The sequence below is a fragment of the Lycium ferocissimum genome, chromosome 8, assembly GCF_029784015.1.
Source record: "Lycium ferocissimum isolate CSIRO_LF1 chromosome 8, AGI_CSIRO_Lferr_CH_V1, whole genome shotgun sequence".
Lineage (NCBI taxonomy): Eukaryota > Viridiplantae > Streptophyta > Magnoliopsida > Solanales > Solanaceae > Lycium > Lycium ferocissimum.
In genome coordinates this window covers 16,119,191-16,136,762 of record NC_081349.1, presented here as the reverse complement: position 1 = coordinate 16,136,762, position 17,572 = coordinate 16,119,191, and the positions used below count along the sequence as shown (strand labels likewise).

The 17,572-nt window shown below is 30.5% G+C and overlaps 1 protein-coding gene across 1 annotated transcript; it reads left to right on the top strand.

The window, feature by feature from the left end:
* Positions 1–12,470: 12,470 nt before the first annotated feature.
* Positions 12,471–17,572, top strand: LOC132067354 (benzaldehyde dehydrogenase, mitochondrial-like). Its single transcript, XM_059460557.1, has 11 exons — positions 12,471–12,671; positions 13,908–14,045; positions 14,134–14,276; positions 14,370–14,523; positions 14,612–14,841; positions 15,164–15,253; positions 16,218–16,391; positions 16,473–16,610; positions 16,767–16,904; positions 16,989–17,050; positions 17,132–17,572. Exons 1-11 carry the CDS (start codon positions 12,602–12,604, stop codon positions 17,403–17,405), a joined length of 1,611 nt encoding a protein of 536 aa, XP_059316540.1. The 5' UTR covers positions 12,471–12,601; the 3' UTR covers positions 17,406–17,572.

Below are 17,572 nucleotides of genomic sequence, written 5' to 3'. Positions count from 1 at the left end.
TTAGTAAGTATACGTTGATTGTACATTTATTAAACAGAAATTATACAACGATGATACACCAGAAGAATGATTCATTTGGATCGACGAGCTTTTTCAGCCCAAAAACGAAGAATTCTGCAGCGGAGTATGAACACATGACAGCTCACGTTTGATTCCTATCTTCAGGAGCATGAAATCAAACACCCTTGACACGTATTCTCCGCCGGAGTTCAGACCTCATATTATATACAACAATGATACATATGATAGATTTTTTTTCTATACAACAATGATACAATTTCTATATATATGCTGAAATTTGTTGAAAAAGAGCAAAATATGGAATTATCCTAAAAAGGCTAAAAAATATCTTTTAAGCTTATTGGGCCATCCCGTTGTCAACAGTTTGGGCTAGATGGCCATTTCTGTCATTTCCCTTTAAAAAATAGTTGAAATTTACGAAGTTCTTAAATTTTATTTGTCTCATAATCAAACATCAAACATGCGTGTTTGAGTTTTCAAACTTCAAACTTTCTAATCGAAAATTAGGCCTAAACTTAGATTAGAAGATCTGAGTTTGAATTTCAAATTTTCAAACTTTAAATATTCGAGTATGCAGTTATGCTTTGACAGAGCTCAACTTCAGACTTAATAGTAAATTGTTAAGTTTACGATTTATTAAAGCTGATTAAACTTTAAATAATTTTTAGAAACTAGATATATTTTAAATAGAGATGCTAAAACTAACGGAAGTTTACAAGAATGGCTCGGAGATGGTTGATCATGATCTTTTAACCTCATTTGCCAATAAGCAAAACATCAAGTTTAACAATTTTTTATTTTTGATATTGAAGGATTCCCAATAGCATAAGCAAGGATAAAAAATTCAAAACCACCGATTTTCTAAGGTTATTGTAATTTCCTGAAAAGCAACTATGTGATTCAATTTCTATAGCTTGACATGAAACTTGCTTTAAGATTCGCAACTGAAATGTTTATCAACGGCCCAATCACAATTGAAGTCGCAGTCCACACTGAAGATTAATTTCAAGGGAAAAATGTCCACCCTAAACCAAACTAATCTCACATGCGACCATTGTTTTGGGCTTAATCCCACCGAAGTCCCATCGGCCCAAATTAATACCAAAAAATGGCCCCAAAATAATGCCAAAGTGGCCATTGACAATTGCCTGCACTTAAAAAAAAAAAAAAAAATGACTCTTTGTGGCGACTAAGTCGCCACAAAAACATCGCCACTAAAGGGCTGCTACATAAAAATTAGGCTTTTTAGTGGCAATTAAAAAAGTTGCCACTAAAGATTAAATATCCCAAAACATGTATAATATGTGTATATTTAGTAAGAAATATCTCAAAATATGTATAATATGTGTATATTTAGTAAGTATATACAAGAATGGAACAATTTATATACAGATGATAGAATTATATATACACTTTATAAACAAGAATGATACAGTTTGTTTATATACATATGTTGGAATTAATTATACACTTTATATACAAGAATGATGCGGTTTACATATATATGCTGGAATTAATTATACACTTTATATACAAGAATGATACAGTTTATATACATATGCTGGAATTAATCATACATTTATTATACATAAATTAGAAGTTAATTATACATTTATTATACACATATTATTCAATAATGATATGATTTTTTTTTTTTTTTACATATACAATAGTGATACATATTATATACCACAATGATACGGTTTCTATGATACATTTTTTATACGTATAATACACTTTCTATACAAGACTGATACAGTTTAAATACACATGTTGGAATTATACATACACTTTCTATACAAAAATGATACATATTATATACAAAAACAAAACAATTTTCTATTCTATAATACACATTATATACACAAATGATACATACCTTAGTGATTCATATTTTATACAGTTTCTATACATTAGAGATAGGTACTGATACATATTTTTATACACAAATGATACATATTATCTACAAAAATCGTCTCAGAGTTTTTTGGGATATTTCTTACTAAATATACACATATTATACACATTTTGCAATGTTTAACCTTTAGTGGTGACTTTTTTAATTGCCACTAAAAAGGCTGATTTTTCTGTAGCAGCCCTTTAGTGACGACTTTTAGTCACCACAAAAAGTCTTTTTTTTCAAAAGCGTCTGGGCTTTTAGTCGTCACAAAAGACTTGCTACAGATTTTGGCTAGCGGATGGAAATAGTTTATGGGCTAATTTTTGGGTTTGGGAATAGACGGCCAGCGCTTGAAATTATTTATGGCCCATCGGCCATTTGTGTCCTTTCCCCTAATTTCAACAAGTTAATGGGCTTGAAGTCTTTGTCAAGAGTCTATTGGAGTAATAGGGGAAATGTGAATTATGCAAGAGTTCCTATTAGAAACAAAATGAGCCACGTAATTTATTTCCATCTGTTTTGATTTTGATGTACAAAATTACTTTATAGTTATACTGATGAAAAGTGGAGGTGATAAAATAGGCCATGCGAATATAATTTGCACAAGTTTGAACGGGTTATTAATTCGTTTATTTATAAACTTAGCCTATTTGGATTCGCACAATTTAGTCATCTAAAAGTTGAGATGCTTTGAGCTAAATGTGTCCTAGATAGACCAATGAGTAGTCCTGTCCATTTTTTTAATTTTTTTTTTTTGGTTGTTGAAATGTTATACATGATCATAATAAAGAAAAAGAAATTTGTTAGTTATGTTTCGTGATCAAACAAATTATCTTTTAAAAAAAAAAAAAAACACAAATTTGGTAAGAGTTGAGCCAATTAAGAAAGAACAAATTATTTAGCACTTCTTAATCCGGCCCATCTCAATCCAAATAACTATTGGACGGACTAGTAATCCAACCATTTATTTAATTATGTTCATTTGACTAGTTCAATTTCAAATCAACCCGCACATTTGATACCCCTGATGAGAAGTACTGGTTATCTAGTGAATTAATTGAGACGTGCACAAGTTAATACGAACATGTCATGCAAATATTTTATATGTGTTATATTTTGTTCAATTCAAGCTTAAACAAATAAAATTGAAAATGTAAGCACTAATAGTATTTGTTAAAAGTTGAGAAGTGCATAAAAACTGCAATAAATCTCAATGTAATGATTGAAAATGTAAGTATAATAATATTTAGAGTGAATCCCACTTTACCCCCCTAACATTTAAGGGTTGGGAAACAATACCCCCCTCATATATTGAATGAGAACGATAACCCCCTATCCAATATTTTCCGGTGAGAATAAGTAATTAATTTCAAAAAAATAATAAAAAGTCACTAAACTGGCCATTGAAACGAGATTTAATCTTTGTTAAATCTTACCTATATTATTCTCTATATGTCCAAGTTTTGAATCTTTCGTGTGTGTATATATATATATATATATATATCAACAATTAAAATTAAAACGCAAAATTTGGTGGAGTGGAAACAAAAAAGAAGATTATTCAATTGCTTATGTAAAATAGTGCTAAGTAGTAATTATTAATTATCAATATATCTTACGACGAATAACAAGAGAAAGTTTTGTCATATTCCGTAAATACTTTTCTTATATAAACATAATAAGTAGACACACACACACACATCTATATACAATGTATGTATGCATATTATGAATTAAAGCTAAAGATTAAATCAAATAATATTTAAAAATATTTAATTTGTTTCCTTTATTTCACGAAATATCGTTAATTTGAGTGTATTATATCGAAAATTAGATGATGCTTGACATTTTGTTTTATATATATATATATATATATATATATATATATATATATATATATATATATATAACAATTAAAATTAAAACACAAAATTTGGTGGACTTGAAACAAAAGAGAAGACAATTCAATTTGTTTCCTTTAATTTCACAGAAATATCGTTAATTTGAGTGTATTATATCGAAAATTAGATGATGCTATATATATATATATATATATATATATATATCATAACAATTAAAATTAAAACACAAAATTTGGTGGACTGGAAACAAAAAAGAAGATAATTCAATTGCTTATGTAAAATAGTGCTAAGTAGTAATTATTAAATTTATTAATATATCTTACGACAAATAATAAGAGAAAGTTTCGTCATATTCCGTAAATACTTTTCTTATATAAACATAATAAGTAGACACACACACACATCTATATACAATGTATGTATATTATGAATTAAATCTAAAGATTAAATTAAATAATATTTAAAAAGATTTAATTTGTTTCCTTTAATTTCACAGAAATATCGTTAATTTGAGTGTATTATATCGAAAATTAGATGATGCTTGACATTTTGTTATGATATAATGTCCTCAAACAAGCTACATCACAATTTAACATAGATTAGTGATTTTTAATATTGTCCGCTCGCGCGGGTACTAATACTAGACTATATTTAGATTGTATAATAATTAAGATCTCGGCCCTCTAGTCCAAAAATAATTTAAAAAAAACTCAACGACATGTAGCTTGAAATTTATTATGATTTTTTCAAGTAGTTGTTATACATTGTTTTCGGCGGAATAAAGTAATATGACAATAATAAGAGTTATATATGTATTTAATTCTAGAAAAGAAAAAAGAAAAAAAGTGCTTTATTAAAAACAAAAGATTCTCACTGGAAAATATTAGATAGGGGGGTTATCGTTCCCATTCAATATATGAGGGGGGTATAATTTCCCAATCCTTAAATGTTAGGGGGATAAAGTAGGATTCCCTCTAATATTTATTAGAAAGTGTAGAAGTGGGTAAACAATACAATTAATCTCAATGCAACATTTGGGGATGCTGATGTTAAGGAAGATGCATCCTGAACCTAACTTAAAAATTAACCCAAAACTAGAAAGAGATATCAATCTATTTCTTCAATTAAAATGGGAACAATTTAACATTCCATGGCATGGTTAATACAGCAATGGCACAAGTATGAAGCCAGCCGATTTTGGGACTATTATTTACTTCAATTTTTTTTGGTAAGTTTAGCCATTTCAAAATTAATTTTCGACATAAGCGATCGAAGTTATAAAAATCAGTGTCTAAAGCTATAGATTTTGCTAGAAGTTTGACATAATTCATGTGCAAGCAAAACTTCACAAATACATGTAAGAATTTTGTTTTGCCAAAACCCAATTTCTTACAAGTATGTCTAAACTTGCCATGCATATATGCAAGACTAAACTTCAACTGTATATAACTGAACTTCGTACTCAAATTAACACAAATACACACCACAAGATAGCAGTGAAATAGGTTCTCTCCACTGGATTTTTCTTTAAAGAGAATCATAATCACAAATATTTTAATATTTCCCGATAGACACATTCCACATACATAAAGATAAACGAAAACACTCAAACAAACTTCACCTGGACTTTTAATTTTTCACATACATTGCCGGTTGCACAAAAACTAGATATAGCGACAACAATTAATAGAGAATCACTTCATTCCCGCCTGAAGAACCTATAAAATGATAAAACCATTAATGCCAAATCTATATATAATATAAAGCTAGGCAATAGAAAAGTGATGTGACACCTCTCTTTGGCCAAGAATTCTATTTATCTTTTTCTCATTTTTTGACAAGTTCTCCTATTTTTCCTATTTTTTTATTGTACAAAAATAAATATGGCAATTATTACTTCTCTATTCATTCCTATCTTTAATGCAAAAACTTAAATGTCTAAAAATTTACTACTCACTTATTCCTATTCTTTAATGTAAAAAAATTACTACTCCAACCTTTCTTTCCCTCCATGAAGAGTGAAAATATAAGTAGTCTGATGGATATCATTTCGAGTAGAATTTGGAGGGTTCAAATCAATAAATCTACAACTGCATATATGGATATGATTCCTTTATTGTTTTGTTCCAAAGAGTCCATATTGAAACTTGAAAGAAGTTAATTATCACGCTGCCGTTTTCATTTCATTTTGTATACTCCATTTACTTGCCCAGTATATTTTATACATTTCCTTGCCTATTAAATTTCCATTACTCACTCCATAAGGCTTTAATATAACGTTGCCTTCATAGATTTATTTAAATTGTGAGTTCATTATCCTTGGATAACATCTCTTACTATATACAATCTATTGTTAAACAGTGAACAACGCATGTTCAGGCCCTCAAAAATATAAGGTATCTACTTTTCTTATGATACGGGAATTTAAACGACATAATTTTACTTCATATTGATTCCTTATTTGTTCATTTTAATTTTTGGCTTTAGTTTCTTCTTCATTCTTCCTTTTATGCTTGACCTTTTTTATCCTTTAATTTTGCTTGATGGATATAAGTGTCTGGAGATGTGATAAGTTTGTCAAAGAATAGAAAAGTGGAAAAGATATTGTCTGTATTGAATTAGTTGATTATGTCTTCCATTTTCATTATTTCTCAAGCATTTGCATATATACGAGAAGGTTTGGTTTTAGGTTTTGAAAAAAATGTCAATAATCATAGTTGGTGTAGATAGTATTAAAATTTTGTCTGATTTAAAGGTGCGACATATAGTGCCAATAAACAAATGACTTTAAGTTTGATTGACAGCATTAATTTTGAATTTTCTCAAGCGTACAAGAGTTGAAACTTAAAATGGGTGTTCTAAAATTTGGATGTCCTTAGAGATTGATATTTTAGATGAACTCAATAATATGGAACTTGGTTATATAATTGTATTAAGTTGAAGTTCATTAGTTAGGGGCGGGATTTGCAAATTTTGATATGGATATAAATTTTTTGTAATGAATTTTGTGAATTTAACCTGTTATGAATAGTTACATTCAAGATTGGAATTGCCCAGAAACGCAGCTTGTGATATCAAGAAGAACAAAATTATTTCAACCTGCAAAGAAGTATGAAGAAGAATAATAACTAGGAAAGCTCTTTTCTTTGATGCTAAATAAGATCTTTTAATGGTAATAAAAAGGCTTATATTTTATTTGTATGATTTCTATCTTTTTAGTATAAAACAAAATATAGTTCAATGTCTCAATTTGTATAATAATTATGTAATTTTATTTTAACTTTTAGTTTTTGTATTGATCCTTTTGAATCATTAATTTCTTAAGAACTTAAATGGTGAATTAGTCCAGATGTATAAACTAACTCAAATATATATTGTTGTGAGTTTTTTGTGAGTTTTTCCTTTCTTACAAAAAAAAAAAGAAGAATCTCTAAATTTGTTATTAAATTGCTGATCATTTGGTAGATTGGATAATGCTTTTACAATCGCGCGAAGCGCGAACATATTCACTAGTATTACTAAGGAAGCGGAGGAGGAGTGAACGAGTAAAATGTCCTAATTTACTTTATTATTCTCAAGAATAAGCATATCTACAACTTAATTAGTTAAATCCTTAATTACTTTTATTTCTTAAAATAAAGCTGTTGTTTGATGAATGCTTTATAATTTGTATGTTTATGGAAAGAGGAAGCTAGGAGAGTATTTTAAACACTTCTATCGACATAAAAAAAGATATGGTCATCTCTCTCGGTTGCACAATTCCCTTTAGACCGTTTTATTCATACTTAAAAAATGACTCGTTTTGTCTGAAGTTTGTCAACACTGGCTACAACTTAAAATATTGTGAGAAAACTGGATGTAAGTTAAATAATAGGGTGGAATTGGCCATCCAACTAAATTAGTACTATAACAATGAGTGCTCAACTTTAGGTAGAGGAAGAATTTGAATTGGTCTAACTCCCTAAAATGGACTTTGATTTAACTTAACTTCAAAAGCTAACTTATGGATTGAGAACTGTTCAAGATCATATAAAAAGATAACAATTCATTCCTTCAACTAACACGAAACAGTCTAACAATTGAAAGTTCAGTCGTCTTAAATTTGAAAACTACTAACAGTTTTTTTTTTGGGTGGGACTAGTAACTAACTAAAGATTACAAATCAGTGAACGGTGAGAAATTTATTCGTTTAATTACTTCTTGCAAATAGACCTACTCTATCTTTTATATATTTCTGTGACGGTTGAGGGTTTTATAATTGAAGAACACCTTTAACTTTAAGTAGGAACAGAAAAAGAAAGATTATTTATCTTGTGGAATTTGAACCCAATGCAGATTAATTAAAATAACAGAATTGAAGTAGATAACTCAATTTTATTTTTTGAGGATTGATGAAATAAGAGGTTTTAATACACAAAATTCTAGTGAGTTGTTTATTCTCTAGGTGCACAGGATTTTAAAATTGATAAGTTAGTGAGAGCTTATTCATCTGATTATGCACAAAACAACCCATTCCCTTCTATGACGATTCGGTGACTTTTGTCAAAAGAAATAAGGTATTTTATTCCAATATATAATGAATCGGGTTAAAAAAGTTAGACTCAATCTTTCTTGAAATCCTGAATATACTACTCCACCCGTCTCAGTTTACGTGGCATTGTTTGCTTCCTTAAAGTTAATTTGATTAATTATTGAAGCTAAATTGGATAGATCAACACAGTATTTTAAAATTAAAATTAAAATACTAAATGATTTATGAAAAATACTAAAAGTTGCAATTCTTCTCATGTCAATAAGATGAAAAAATATTCAAAAAGTTGGTTGAAGTTCATACAATTCGAATCGCAAAAACGAAAAGTGCCACATAATTAAATTCGGACAGAGGGAGTAAAAAATATTTAATTGTACTGGTTCACATATGAGCACACTCTCGTTAATCTATGAACATGATCTATATACCTCAGATCAAAAAAGAATCAAGAGAAATTTTTTAGCTAAAGTGTAAGGTAGGTGAGAAAGTAATACCTCACTATTACTTTCTCTTTCTTTAAAAAAAAAATAAAAAATTCTCAATGAATATTCACTTTAAATCAATGTTAACACGTCAAAATTCAACTTATTTCCCACTTGCTTTATCAACTTGTTTCTTTTTCAAGAGTGTCCTCCTTCAATAGCTTTAATTAGATCTGAACTTAGGTCCCATTTCACACGAGCTTTAATTAGATATGAACTTAGGTCCCATTTCGCACGAGCTTAGGAACCGTTTGGACATGATTTGAAATCATGTTTGGACATGCAATTTAGATTTCTTAAGTTGTATTTTTTCTTACAGACATAAAACCAGTACAAGTTGTGAAAACTATCAAAACTTTCCCAATTCTTATACAATCTTACCAAATGAGCAAGTCATAGTTCATAACAAAATTAATACGCTACTAGAAGGCCTTTCTAAAAAATACAACATCAATTGATCAAACTTTAATTCAACAAAAAGGAAAATTTAGCATGAATAGTAATGCAACAACTCTTTAATATAATCCTCTCACATAATTAAAGTTGGTAGAAGTTGATAAGGTTGGTGGAGTAATTGTTAATCATATCTACCAACTTATGTTTTTTTTTTTTTTTTTTTTTGACAAAATATAAACTTATGGACAAGTTTTACACTTAAAATTTTTAAAATCACGATCAATTCCCAAAGATTAAATGTATTTAAATCGATGACGTCCAAACATCGATTTTCATCTCGCTTATTTAAATCGCACGTCCAAACGTAGTGTAGGGGGCAACAAAAATTGACCACGTGAATGTCATTTTCGTTTTAAACATTTTTTCTTTAATTTTGAATATAGCACTGACTTTTTTTTTTCTTTATTAGAACATTCAAATTTGGAATTCCGTATAGGACTCTTTTTCTCAATTTAGCATCCGTCCAAATTTTGAAAATTTCTGTTCCCATTTTTGGCAAGTGTTTGAGTAAAGTATTTCAGTTAAATTACAAGAAATGTTTTAGCTGTAAATAGGAAAAAAGATAAAAGTAGGTATAACTTTTCGATCGAATTTAATAGTTTTATGTGATTTTCAGAGTTTGCCTGGTCTCAATTATTATGCATAATAAGCATTAGATCAACAACTTTTTGTTTACTAATAAGGCATGCAAAATTATAAAATTCAAGTTACTCAATTTCTCAACTTTTGTTAAATTTCCAATAAACTGAAAAAGAGAAAAGTAATCAAATTTAAATTTTAGAATTAGCCGTGAAATTAACTTTCATTAAGGTAAATCACATTCCAAAAGGCAAAAACTGCATAGACATTAAAACACAACATACGTTATGAATTTATAGTTTTCTCGCCAAATATATTAAAAGATACGACAATACTAGAATCTCTTAAGTACAATTGCATAATCAATTGTTGAAATTCATATTCATCAGTTTGATTCATCTGCTTAATTAGGATGAGAAATTTAATAATACGAAATATAATGGTACCATGCTATTTATTTCAAAAGAACCTATGCTTTGTACTGTGTGTCTTTTAGAGATAGTTATGTCAAGTAATTATTCCATCGTTTAATAATCCAACTAAAGCCAACTCTTAACCAGTCAGAAAAGATCTGGTTCCAATAACTGTAATCCACTTTACAGATCACATTATCAGACATGTGATCAAGAAAAAGATCAGCATATCTCTATGTTTAATTTTTAAGAATTTGCAACTTGATAGAATATTTAGTTTAGGGAAATTTGCATTCTTAGTCACTCAAATATTAACAAATTTTGATTTTGGTCCTTACATGTTTTTTATTTAGCCTACTTAGCTTTCAATTAATTGATATATATGCTTTTCATCCCTCTAATTGTGAAATCTTTATAACTTTAATCAATTATCAAGCATTAAAGAATTCAATTATTGATGTGGAATGTTAGATTTGTACTATTATTTTCAAAAGTACTTTTTAAAAAAGTACTTTTCGTAAAAAACAGTTTGTGTTTGGTCAATTAATTTTAAAAACATTTTTGAGTAGCAATTAGTGTTTGACCAAGCTTTTTAAAAGTGCTTCTAAGTATATTTTTCTCAAAAGTGCTTTTGGGCAAAAACTATTTTTTTAGCTTCTGAAAAACTACTTCTGCTATACCCCAGAAACACTTAATTTCTCTCAAAAGCTTGGCCAAACAGCTTAATTTTTTTAAAATAAACACTTATTGAAAAAAATAAGTAATTTTGGGAAAAAATAAGCTTGGCCAAACAGGCTATTAGAAATAGTCTATATCACATGTTGCTTAGTTTAATTTTCGAATATGACTGAAAAAGAGAAATAGTAATAAAATTGAAAATCTTTAGAGTTAGGCATAAAATCAAACTGTTGCATCAAGGTAAATCACATTCCAAAAACTACATAGACATTAAAACACAGCATACAATATTTATGAATTTAAGGTTCTGTTGCCAAAAACGTCAAAAGATACGGCACTTCTAGAATCTCTTAATTACAATTAATAATCCATTGTTGAAATTCATACGGAGTATTTATTAGTATGGTTCATCTACTTAGTTTGACAAATTAATAATACAAATTATAATGGTAAAATGCTGCTACTATTTCTTTATAAAGAACCTAATACTTTGTAGGATGTCGTTTCAAGTTCAACAATCTTTGTATTTTTTTCACCTTCAAATGCTACAATTAACTGTTTATCTTTTAGCATACTTAACTCTTATCCACTAAGATAGGATACCTTAACCAGAGTTAATTATCCTAAAAGATAGGAGTATATGTTACCTAGGCCTTAACCAGTACTAAAAGTTCATGTAAGGATCACATTACCACGTATGTTATCGAGAGAAAAAATCAATTCCATATCTGTATGTTTATTTTTTCTAAAACCTTTTCAACTTGTTGAAATTTATCATTATCAATACACACAGAGATCCTACGCTCCAATCTAATCCAAATGGAAAAATAGTAACTAATCTGTCAAAATGCATTGATAAAGTAAAATAATATTTACACTGTCAATATGTATAATTGAAAATTAAATCTTTTTGAAATTTGTTTTTGGTAATGATCTTAATTTGAGGTGTTCATTTTTTTCCTATTTGACAGATTATTTAGCTCAGGGAAATTTGCATTTTGTCCCTCAAATATTGACAAGTTTTGATTTTGGTTCTTGAAATTTTTGGTCAAGCCTATTTAACGTTCAATAATTGACATATGCACTTTTCACCCCTCTAATTATGAAATCTTTATAACTTGACCAAATTCTCAAGCACTAAAGAATTTAATTATTGATGTGGAATGTTATATTTGTACTGTTACTACGTATTTGAGACTAATATAGTTCTACAAATATATTTAAATATCACATGTTTTTACATGCAAAAGGACAAAAAACTTGCATTTTAGTTATTCAAGACTAAATGTGCTTAGACAAACATCACATGAATCAAAACTAAAATTTAATAAGAAATAAGGGATCAAAAGTGCAATGATATTTATAGCTTTGAAGTGATCATTGATGATAAGGACAATGATTATTGCGGTGAAAAGATTGCGCCAGCAATGACTATATAAGTAACGTATTGCTACTTGCTATTTCATGTTTTGTATATATCTTTTTCAAATCTGAAGTTGTTATTATTAGGCCGCCTTATTATTACGATATGACTAGTTTTTGTTGATTTGTTAAGCCATACACTTGCCCACCATATACGTGACACAACTATTCATAAGACTTTTCCCTGTATATTATTTATATAAAGTTGCTACGTTTATTGGTTCTTGAATACATTGCTGTAGTTTTCATCTTCACAAATGGCGGCTCGTGTATTTTCCTCACGTCTCTCGCGCTCTTTCACATCCTCTTTCAATCTGCTTTCGAGGGGTATTTTTTTTTTTTTTAATGAATCTTTGTGATTCATTTTTTTCATCTGAGATTTATTTATGTTTTGCTCAATTCACTGTTTTTCTCTTTCTTGGATTTGGTTTTGTGTAAAATGGATTTTGTTTGATCATGATTTTGTGATGTGCATTTCTTTTATTTTCTTCATGATCTGTAATGAATCACATGACCTTGTTATATGATTACCCCTGGATTCATAGTATTTCGAGATTTGGAAGGAAAGTTCAATCTTTTGTGTGTTTTAGCAATAATGGTGGAGTCCATTATATGTTTTTCTTTTGAGGTGGTTGTGATTTTAGGAACAGAGGCGGAACCAGGATTTTTAATTTATGTGATCTATTCTTTTTTATTACTGGTTCTGAATAGATAATTCATACATATTAGATGAATTTTTAAAACCAATATAGGATATGAGCCAAAGTTATTGTACCTAACATGTAACTACTACATTGGCCCCGCCCAGGATGCTAAAAGATCTAGTCTTGGACAATCAAAAAGAAGAAATTAACTTGAAGGATCAACATGTTTTAGTAAAATTATAATCAATTAGTAATTAAGAATGCTTAAAACCTACATGTGATTCAGTACCATGAGTTATAATCCTTTTTCACTTTGATCATTCTGAATCTTAACCCAGAACTCTTATTGAAATGCTTGAATATTATACAGAGTTAAAGTCTTTGTCAACAACCTTGTACTTGTAAACAATTCAAAGGCTGAATATGGATGAATATTAAAAAGTTGTAGTCCTTTTTCACTTTGACCATTTTGATTTTTAAGCCGTTACTCTTATTGAGTGGTTGGGTTTTGTATAAAGTTCAAAGGCTTTATCAACAACATTGTACTTATAAGCTATCCAAACTTCAAAGGCAGAATCTGGATGAAAGGATTTTTTTTTTTTTTTTTGGGTGAAGCATTACTTGTTAAATTGGTTGTTCCTGTAAATTGCAGTAACTGCAGAAAATGTAGTATGTACTTGGTAACAGATATCCAAATACATGTCATTCCTAATTTCTGGTTGAACTGGAAAGAGGATTAATAGTCCTCTTTCAATTTTCTTGAATGCGCACAACATTTTACAACGCGTCATTAGCATTCCTTCTCCTCGATTTGGGAGATTTTTGCTGCTCTTTGCTCTTCCTACAGACTTGATGATGACATTCTGAGATGTTATATGACAATTTAGAGAATTATTCTGAGAAAAGCTATATTGTTTAGGAAAAAATTCCCATCTCGGGGGAATAGCTGCTAATAAATACAGCACAGCGGCTGCCTTCGAGGAACCCATCAAGCCAACTGTCAATGTGGAACATAATAAACTTTTCATCAACGGGCAATTTGTTGATGCTGCATCAGGTAAATTGTTTAATCCATGTCAATCACCATAATGGAGTTTATATTTGGCCCTTTATTCTACAATAGAGCTAATTCCTTGAGCTTTTAGGAAAAACTTTCCCGACCCTCGACCCCAGGACAGGAGAGGTAATTGCACATGTTGCTGAAGGTGATGTGGAAGATATTAATCGGGCAGTTGGTGCTGCTCGTAAGGCTTTCGATGAAGGACCATGGCCCAGAATGACTGCTTATGTATCCACTTCTTATCTCTTAGTGCATTCTTATGCTATGTTAATGGTTGTGCATGTGAGATTACACCTAATTCTCCATGGTTAATTATTGTAGGAAAGGTCAAAGATATTGCTGCGCCTTGCTGATCTGATTGAAAAACATAACGATCAAATTGCAACACTCGAGGCTTGGGACACTGGGAAGCCATATGAACAGGCTGCTAAGATTGAAGTACCAATGGTTGTACGTTTACTCCGTTATTATGCTGGTAAGTCAGAAATCCAACTGGAAAGCAAGTAAATCATCACTTATTTCGTGTCCCTGAAAGTAGTTATGTTGTCCTATTGGCTCTGCAGGATGGGCAGATAAAATTCATGGTATGACTATTCCTGCTGATGGACCATATCATGTTCAAACGTTGCACGAACCAATCGGGGTTGCTGGTCAGATTATCCCATGGAATTTTCCTCTTCTCATGTTTTCTTGGAAGATTGGCCCAGCCTTAGCTACTGGCAACAGTATCGTGCTAAAGACAGCTGAGCAGACCCCATTATCTGCATTCTATGTAGCAAATCTATTGCAGGAGGTACCATACAAATTTCCTCTTTTATTGCCCAGGTCCATGGACTTTCATCTTTTTGGCATCATATCTGAGTGAAAGCATAGGATTTCTTTTCAAATTTTATGAAAATATTCCATAACTGAATATACTAGAATCTGAAATTTTTCAATACTTCTTATACCAAGTAACTGAAGTGTTAATAACAATCACAAACTGATCGAAGCACTACTTGTTAACGAGGATATGCCGCAACTCAACTTATCTTCTTTTTAATACATTGTTGTTGTCACTTGCTACATGTTATCTACATTATGGGATATTTCTAATATTCTGTTAACACTAATAGGCTGGGCTGCCTGAAGGTGTTTTGAATATCATATCTGGTTTTGGTCCCACAGCTGGTGCTGCTCTCTGTAGTCATATGGATGTGGATAAGGTAAACTTTTTAGATATTTTTCTTCAGTCTTTAGTCCTTTCTGTGTGAAGATCTGAAATTCGTGGCTTTTCAGCTTTTACTTCTTCATATGGTGGAAATCGTTTTGGTTTGAAAGATTGCTAGACACTTTAACTACTTCTCGTTCATATTCAAACATTTAATTCATGTATTGGCCTTTGCAGCCATTTTTTGCCAAATGCTACTAGTTTTGCAAAATGAGCTAATATCCCTCAATTTGATATTATTAGTATTATTTCAAAAAGAACTGTGAAGAAATCTTATCACTTGCTTTCTTCTGCAACTTTTTGAAAAGATGAATGTTCATACAATTACAGAGAAGCAAATGTCATAACTCATACATTTCATGCAGGAAAGCTAGTGCATCTTTAGTTGTTGATCCCATTTCATATGAAACTCTAGAAGTATTTGATGTTAGCATTACTCTAATTCTTAACCAATTCTGGATTGTATTATGGGATTATAGAGTAAATAGCACTTGAATCTTTAACCAGCTGTGCTACAATTTATCCGAACTCAACGTATTAGGATGTACAAATGGTCTGTTTGACAAAATAAATTGGGTTATAAGCTAGAGTTTGTTATTAAGATGCTGGCTTATTGGCTGATGTGACTGGAGATATCAACTAAACAGCCGGCATCCGAGATGGACAGATAGTAGTTACATCATCAGATTCTTTTTTCCCTCTCTTGATATCCTTTTAAAAGGTCTTTCAACTTAAACTATAACTTGTGAACTGTAGTGTCTTTGGAACTTCTTTCAATGAATTCAATTTTCATTTTCCAATCTCTTCTTTAATGCACCTAAGTAGCTTATTCAAGTCTAATGAGTAGATAAGTGATGACTTGAACTATCCATTCATATCTATGTTTAGTTTGCATTTGGAAGTAGATACCAGTATATTGCACTGGATTGGCCACTGATTCACTTTTGTTTCAACCACAGCTTGCTTTTACTGGATCAACAGATACAGGAAAAGCTATACTTGCATTGGCTGCTAAGAGCAATCTTAAGCCTGTGACTTTGGAACTTGGAGGGAAATCCCCTTTCATTGTTTGTGAGGATGCTGATATTGATACGGCCGTTGAACAAGCTCACTTTGCTTTGTTCTTTAATCAGGTATTTCCTGTCTATACTTCTGGATAGGGTGTTGGTCAGGTTCATGGTAGATACTAACACCAATTTCATTAATTTTAAAAGGGACAATGTTGCTGTGCTGGCTCTCGGACCTATGTTCACGAGAAAGTCTACGATGAATTTGTGGAGAAGGCAAAGGCACGTGCCTTGAAACGCACAGTTGGTGATCCGTTTAAATCAGGCACTGAGCAGGGTCCTCAGGTATTGATGGTCTCTACGTTCTCTATTGCTGTTCATGATCAAAATATTGTTATGATCCTGCAATTCTTGTATGAAGAAAAACAAAAGCATATCTCCTTCCTTTAATTCTTTTCTTAAGGTAATAATATAAAACCTAAGAGTTTCCTGTTAAAACAGATTGATTCAAAACAGTTTGATAAGATCTTGAAGTACATTAGATCTGGTGTTGATAGTGGAGCTACTCTTGAAACTGGCGGTGAGCGACTTGGTGAAAAGGGATATTATATTAAGCCCACAGTTTTCTCTAATGTTAAGGTACGTATACTTTCACATTAATGGACATGACTTTCAACATCAACTTAATATATTGTCATAACTAACAAATTGTACAATTGTCAGGATGATATGCTGATTGCACAGGATGAGATTTTTGGTCCAGTGCAGTCCATCTTAAAATTCAAGTATGTCTAAACTATCGAATATATATTGTTAGCAAGTTTCAATATCGACTTATGTTTATGATATGAATTTGTTCATTACAGGGATGTCGATGAAGTGATAAGGAGAGCTAATAATAGTCGATATGGTCTAGCTGCTGGAGTGTTTACGCAGAACATTGACACCGCAAACACGTTGGCACGAGCCTTGAGAGTTGGGTCGGTATGGATTAATTGCTTTGATATCTTTGATGCTACAATTCCTTTTGGTGGCTATAAGATGAGTGGTCAAGGAAGAGAAAAGGGCGAATACAGTCTCAAGAATTACTTGCAAGTGAAGGCAGTTGTGACCCAATTGAAGAATCCAGCATGGTTATAAACATAATTCTCCTCAGCAATTTTTACAAGTAAAACTAAATCATCATGATATCAAGTTGATGACGAAAAATGTTGGTTTTCTTTCGGAACTGTTTTTATATGCAAACTGCAATTGATGTAAACAGGCAACAAGTTTTAATTAAATCCGTTGTCATTTCCGCTCTTATA